This window comes from Tachypleus tridentatus, chromosome 13 (genome assembly GCF_004210375.1).
Source record: "Tachypleus tridentatus isolate NWPU-2018 chromosome 13, ASM421037v1, whole genome shotgun sequence".
Classification (NCBI taxonomy): domain Eukaryota; kingdom Metazoa; phylum Arthropoda; class Merostomata; order Xiphosura; family Limulidae; genus Tachypleus; species Tachypleus tridentatus.
The window spans coordinates 129,352,364-129,360,173 of NC_134837.1; the positions used below are offsets into that span (position 1 = coordinate 129,352,364).

The window sequence follows — 7,810 nt, forward strand, 5'->3', positions numbered from 1 at the left end:
TATGCTTTACAAACATTTAATTTTATATTGCCTTAACAATATTTTCTTTTAATATTAAATAACACATAAAACCACCTTTATCATTCTTCTGTTTAAATAGTTTTCTAAGGTGAGCTTAAAAAGCTTCTGAAGTACCTTTCACATCATTTGCTGTTTTGTAGTGTTTGATTTTAGTTTTTTAAGGTATTTAAAATCATATAGAAACTTTTATAAACTCAAATCCTTTGTCCTAATACAATGTATTCTGCATTTTTAGGAGACCTAAAACAGCATAGACTACAAAGAAACAATCATGTCATCCTTATGCCTCACAAAAAACCACGGCTTGCTTATGAGAAGGTTCAAGGAAAGAAAGGTCAAACTCGCCTTGTCTTTCATTAACTTATTATAGTAAATGACATGTTTGAAAGAATACATGAACCAAACAAAAACAAATGATACTTTTATGGAATGGTTTCTTTTATTTAATAAATACTAGGAATTTATAACAGCTTTGTTTTCCCATCACTACTTAAACTGTGAAAAGGTCTGGAAAGAAACTACCTCAGAATTTTTAACTTATTCAAACATAATTGACAGCTTTTTAAAATACATAAGAGTGAAATTTCTAGTTGATCTAATAACTCTGTTGTAATATATTAAAAATTAATTATTCATCTTGTGATACTAGTTCTCTATAATCTTTGAGTAATTGTTGCTGTTACTGTTCATTCAGTGTTTTAATTTCTACAAAAATGCTGCCTGGTCATATGGTTCTACAAACATTATGCCCCTTTAAAGTTCTCTTTGGTATATTTTGAGTAGACATTTCACATAGAAACCACCACCTTATGAATTGTTATAGAAGTGTAAATCGTATACTTTCTATATTAGTTTTGAAAAAGTTTTATATTGATCATAAAGTGGTTTTAGTTTTTCAGAATTTTTTAACATAAAACAGAGTAGTAGGATTTGTTAGTTTAAGTCTTTGTAATAATTTAAAAAATGTTTATGTATGTATTATAATATGTTCTTTCAAATTGTATATCCAGTGTGTGGTTTTGTTATAATCTCACTACAAAAATAACTGTCACAAATATTATTTAATACTGTTATATGTTTGTGAAGAAAGTATTAGATTATTTCTAGATAAGCCGTATTTATCCTAATTTACACAAGTTCATAGAAACAAGTTGTTGTAGTAACTTGCTCTGATAAAGTTGTTTTATTTATAAATCTCCTTCTGACCAGTTCTCTTCCTTATAATTTAAAACATTGACATCTCAATGAAGCTATTAGGAGGCAATCCCTAAAGAAAATCATTTTCCCATCACAAACATACTACCGAAATCATTCCTGGAAGGTTAACTTGTTCTGTTCATATAATTTATTTTACACCTTTCTTCAGACGTTCAGTTGATGGTGATTAATAATGTCTGGTCTAGTTATTTTAAACTCCTAAATTTTTAATATATATTTAGGCACTCTGGTGACTCAGTTTTAAGTCTATGGGCATATAATGCTAACTTTTGATACCTTTAATGAGCACAGCACAGATTGTCCATTGTGTAGTTTTCTGCTTAGCAAACCAAAACAAAACTTATAATCAGAAATGAAAGACTAGTTTTAAAGTGTTACAGGAAATTGATATATGTTATTTATATTAAAAGGTTGAATATTTGTGTCTGCACCTGTGAACAGTGTGATTTTTTTAATACCTTAAAATACAATTGATATACATATTTTGGAATTTAATATTATTATTGCATGGATAACTTTCCAAATAAATTTATATTATAAAACTTTCTTTGTTAGGCTGTAAAATATTTCAGTGTACTAAATATATTTTATTTTTGGAGATTGATGACTGATATTTACAAGATGACTTGTTTATTAATATAATTCACATTGAAAGTAGAGAAGTCTGTAGCAGTTTAATTGTTTTATGTTTATGAAATGACAGTATGCTATCATTAAATTCATTTAAGTACTTGTAATTTAATTTAATGATTTATATTGTTATATGATTTTCTGACAGTTTATCTGTTTTGTTTACTTGCATTTTACAAGATAAAATGTGCATATTAAAATTAGTACAAAAGTATACTCATCTCTGATATTTTCTACAATAAAGCATCTGGAATTCAGGCTGTATAATATGAACCAAAACTAGCAGTTTTTATGATCATGTGGAGACAAACTTTTAATGGTTGAATTTTTTGTTGAATGAACAGTTTAATCTCATAATACAAGGTTGTCCAAAATTCTCTCTCCCATTATGAAATGTAATTATTAAATAAGAAAGGAAATACAACCTTACAAGATGTTGAAAATTGCATGTTTGTATTTTTTTAGCTAGTTAATTTATTAAAGTTTCAATTGGAAGGATAATTTGGGGCCATCCTGTGTAATAATAATATCATTTAAGCATAAAAAACATTCTAATATTTTCTGTTAATTGTTTTATTGTGAGTATTATATATGTAAAATAATCTTTTCTTAATTATTGGTTATGAAGTTTCTGTTGTTTGCTGTGGTGAAGTTATTATCTTATTTATATGGTAATTCCATCTCAGTTGTTATCTTTGAAGCATTATAGACAATTAATACACAAGTCCATTAACAGGTAGCTGCAAAACATAATGTCATAAGGTTAACCTTATTCTAAATTTTTTTTTTTTAATCTTAGTAATGTAAAATAGTTTCACAAGACTTAGGAAATGCATTGGTACCATACATATGTAAGCATAAACTAAGAATTCAGTAATCATATTACATATCACTATTCAAGATAGTTCTGAGAAAGTAGGGTTTATAAACCACGATGCTACTATTTCATTATGTTAATTGTGTTTTAAGGTACCTTATTATCCAAGAACATTTTTTGAGCCTCGGTTGTTTGGTCAAAGGTATGATGTAATCACAAAATGTCAGAACGTTTATTTTAATTTGTTTGTAGGTAAGCACAGAGTTTCATGATAGGCTATCTGTGAGTTGTCCACCATGTGTATCAAAACTTGGTTTGTAGCATTACAAGCCCACAGACTAACCATTGAGCCAATAAGGGCAATTTATTTCACAAAGAATTTTTTGTTTCATATAATTGCAAACAATGTTGTATTCATACATTTCTGCCAGGGGGTTATAAAGACAGGGAGTTAATTAAATTTCAGATTTGACAAAATAGTAAATACTGTACATCAAGGGGATGTTAGATATGCATAACTGTTAATTTTAAATTTAATACTAGAGTATTATTTAGCTTAAATTGTGTGAGCATTAAAGTAAGTTATTTTTAGAAGCAGTAGTAAAAGTATGTTTCCTTATGTGACTGTTTACAAATCATTTGTTGTGTAGTTCAATTATTGTGAATTGATGTCACCTTACTCAAACTTTCTGAATTTTTCTTGTTGCTTTAAGTGAGTATTGTTACATCATACCATCTCATAGTTTATGGAAAGTTTGAGGCCTTGGTGATTGGCAATATACCAGACAATAGAAGTTTGGAGGAATCAGAGAGAAAGGAGACTTATATATATGTGTGTGTGTGTGTGTGTGTGACCAAGTTAGTGCAAGTAAGTTTCTGAAAATAAAAATGACGTTAGACTGCATGTGAATTAGCCATAATGAGTGATTTCTAAACTGATTTTCACCATTTGTATTGTAATAGTAGATATGGAGGAGAATAATTTGTCAAAGGGTGTTCTAAAGTAATTGAACCTGCCTATGTAGGGTTTTATGAAAATAAGACAATTTATTCAATGCTCTTAAAACAGCTGTGATAATCAATACTGTAATGAATTTTTATACATATATTTGACTTGTTTGAAGAATATTATTTTAAAACAAGTGTATTGTGTACTGTCTGTTTATTTTAGAAATTTATCATCAAAGTCAAAGAAACATACTACAAAAAAGTAACATTTGTTGAACCAGCAAGGACACTAGAGGTAACTGGCAGTTCAAATAGATGGGAACAACTGATGAAATAGACCTATATATGCACAACAACTGTAAATGTGGCAAAAACGTATAGAGATTACAATCACACTGTATAACCATATCGACTGATTTTGATGGATTTTAATGTTACGATCAATCCACTTATCGTTGGTAAAAGAGTAGCCCAAGAGTTGACGGTGTGGTAATGACTAGCTGCCTTCCCTCTAGTCTTACACTGTTAAATTAGAGATGGCTAGCGCAGATAGTCCTCGTGTAGTTTTGAGCGAAATTTAAAAACAGTCCAAACCAATCATCTTTTTAAACTGTGGATTCATTAGCGAGAGTGAGAAAGTTACAGACGTGTTCTCTCAACGCTAAAAAGGAAAGATTGAATGGATATGCTTCTCCAACTAATACAGCCGAAAAATATATATCTAATTACAAGTGCGACTGACTACAAAGACTACTACTACAACGTTGGCCACCTAAAGAAATAACTACAGCAGAGCGGGAAACCGCCTTTAAGATCTCACCTGGAGACTAAAATAAGACCAGGACAAACTATGGCAGACGGAAAAAGTACCGATGCTGATCAGGATATACAGAATTGTTTTGTCAAGTCTTGTTGGTGGCAAATCGAAAAGTAATTTAACTAGTTCACCATTATTAACGTTATGTACTATAGCTAAAAAGGAACTTAGTACAGCAGAAAAAACAAATGAAAATAATGTAAGAAAAAGACGAAAAGTCAAAAGAAAAATTATTAAACTAACTCTACGGAAAATTCCGAAAATGAAGAAGAATCAGTTGTTGTTACTAATACCGAGGTAGAGGTAGCTTCCTCTGCAAGTAACATTAACAATGAAATAACTAACAAAGTAAAGAAATAGAAGTAAAAACAAACACCGTGGATGTTGATGGATCTACTGAAAACACTCAAAATAATATTGTGAAAAATACCACAGACAGTGAGCCAGACACCGAAGATCAAGAAGACTTTATTACAGTCACATCAAAATGAAAAAAAAAAAAAACACTACAGAAACAACAAAAAATAAGTAACGTTATGGTACAAAAAACAAAACCACCACAATTCTTAATTAGTATAGAAGGTATTCCAGGTCAGTACAATCAACCCCTACTTGCGACGGAGGTTAAACGCTGCAAGCCGCATGTAACTATTGTTAATATCATACGTCTGCCCAAAGGCGGTGTCCTTGTTCAAGGACAAGACGCTGCTGACCCAAACAGATTAGTAAAAGAGTGGCCAGCAGATGCTTTCAAACCAGGTAAAATTAAAATCCACCTGCCAGGAAGTAAGCCGCAGCCTGAAGACATCGTAGTAAGAGGGGTTCATCAAACCATTAACCTTGAATCAATTATACAAGCGTTAGACGAACAAGGCATTCCACATACCAGTATACAGCGAATAATCTCAAAGAAAACACAGGCACTCACAAATCTTATACGTATAGACATAGACGACAGTTACAACATTCTGAAACTAATAAAAATGGAATAACGCTTTGGTACCAAAACTACCAAGTAGAACAGCTAAAAACTCCGGCAATTGTAGTAACACAATGTTACAATTGCCAAAGATATTGACATGTTTCTGCAGCCTGCTTAACAACACCGAGGTGCTGCGGCTGTGGCGGGGAACACCATATCTCCCAGTGCAAAAAAGATAAACACCCAAATGTTCTAACTGTGGTCAAACCCACACAGCCAACCATAAAGGATGTGATAAATACAAACAAATAAAACAACGTATATATCAGATAAGAACACCATCATCAGAACAGAATCAACCAAATACAAACAGACATATCAACAGAATTTAATAAAACAACTAAAACTACATATGCAGAAATGTTAAAAGGAAAAAAAAAACCCACAACCAGCAAGAACAGAACATTATTACTCAGGAAAAGAGCACCTTAAGACAAACACAAAAGCCACAAGAAAACAGCACCACCTTCCAAGTAACGAATACTAACACACCAGATAAAACAAGTCTTTTTACAACCATAATCAAAAACATATTTACAGAATTTGTAACAGAATACACAAAACCGAACTAAACAACCAACTGCTTCAAATTACTGATTAATATCTCCAAAAAACACGTCACACCACACATACCCTACATAATATCAACACTTACTGGTTACATGCTCACAGCATAATGTTCACAGCAGTATATATCAACATCCAAGGTGCAATAGCTTCCAAGAATCATGAGATCGAAGACCTAATACAAGAAACTAACCCCCACATTATAATAGTAAGCGAAACTCTGATATACAATAACAATAGATTTAAAATACCAAATTATTCAACAATAAGGAAAGACAGAATAAATAAAAATGATGAAAACAGAGGCATTATGCTGCTCTACAAAACGGAATTGTCAATCATAAAAATTAGATTGAGCAGTAACAACGAACATGTTACTGTCAATTTCCTGCAAAGAAATAAAACAAAAGTAACTGTAGCAGGAATATACTGCTCACCTAATAAACAACTAGATATAGCATTACTCAACAACATCTTTTCCCATAACCAAAACTCCATAGTTATGGGTGACTTAAATAGTAAAAATGTTAACTTTGGATACCGAAGCTCAAACTACAATGGTAGAAGTCTATTACAATTCATAGATGATAACAATATAGTCTTATTAAATGATACCACCCCTACACATACAGCGTATGCCACTAACTCCAGTGACATACTAGACCTGTGTATGTGTACATATAATCTGAGCCAAAAAAATAATAAAATTTCAAGTGAGAAAAGATGCTGACAGTGATCACCTTCCAATATATTGTGTCTTCGATCTCGCCCCCCATAAAAATATAACACTTAGGAAAGAAAAATTTAATTACAGAAAAGCAAATTAGCAAAATTACAAACAGGAATTAGACCTTTTACCTAATGAAGTTGTAAAAGAAGTTAAAACCCATATTGAAATGGATAATTACTGTCAAACAATAACGGAGTTCCTTCAGAAAGCAGCCAAGAAAACAATACCAAAACAACACCATAAAACAACAAACAATACATGGAAACCCACCACAGAAATAATCAATCTAATCAAAAAACGACAATTAAGAACACAGTTCATGATAACAAGAGACAGAGAAACCAAAACGCAAATAAACAATATTAGAAATCACATCAGAACACAAATAAAACAACAAGAACAAGATAAATGGGACAACTACTGCTCAAAACTTAATGATAAAACTGACCCGAAAAAATTCTGGACACACCTTAAAAGACTCGCCAATGAAAATACAGTCACAAAGAAATATCCTGCACTCAAACATAGTAATACTGTAGCACACACAAATAAAGAAATAGCCGAAGCTTTCGAAGATCAACTTCAAAATACTTTTAAAACTCGCACTGATCCAGATATGGATACATATTTCTACAATAAAGTCACCAATCACATATTAAACAATAAGCATCAATTTGAACCAATTTTTTCCAATAAGCATAACTGATACAAATACAAGTTCCGACACAGATTATACAAGCACGTTACTAACAAATTAAATATCCCTTCAAGAACTACTCGAAGCAATAAAACACAAAACACCAGGTGAAGATGAAATACAAGCTGTCCTTTTAAAAACGGGCACTCCGAAATTGTTTGACCACCTAAATTCACTTTTTAACCTATCTCTATCCTCAGGATACATCCCAGTTTCTTGGAAGCTTGCAAATATATTAATGTTCCATAAGGAAGGAAAGCCAGAAAATAAACCTAATAGCTACCGACCAATCAGCCTGACCAGCTGTTTAGGCAAAATTCTAGAAAGAATAATCAGTAATAGACTCTCCACATTCTTGGAGATAACATCAAAATTACCAAAAG

The 7,810-nt window shown here is 31.4% G+C and overlaps 1 protein-coding gene across 1 annotated transcript in view; it reads left to right on the forward strand.

Annotated features, from left to right (window-relative positions):
• LOC143239755 (uncharacterized) overlaps nt 1–3,707 on the forward strand; it is a 31,506-nt gene extending 27,799 nt beyond the window's left edge. The window contains exon 10 of the mRNA XM_076481211.1: nt 257–3,707. Within this exon, the coding sequence (XP_076337326.1) occupies nt 257–381 (125 nt within the window). The 3' untranslated portion in view covers nt 382–3,707. The remainder of the gene's footprint in view (nt 1–256) is intronic.
• Nucleotides 3,708–7,810: the final 4,103 nt, after the last annotated feature.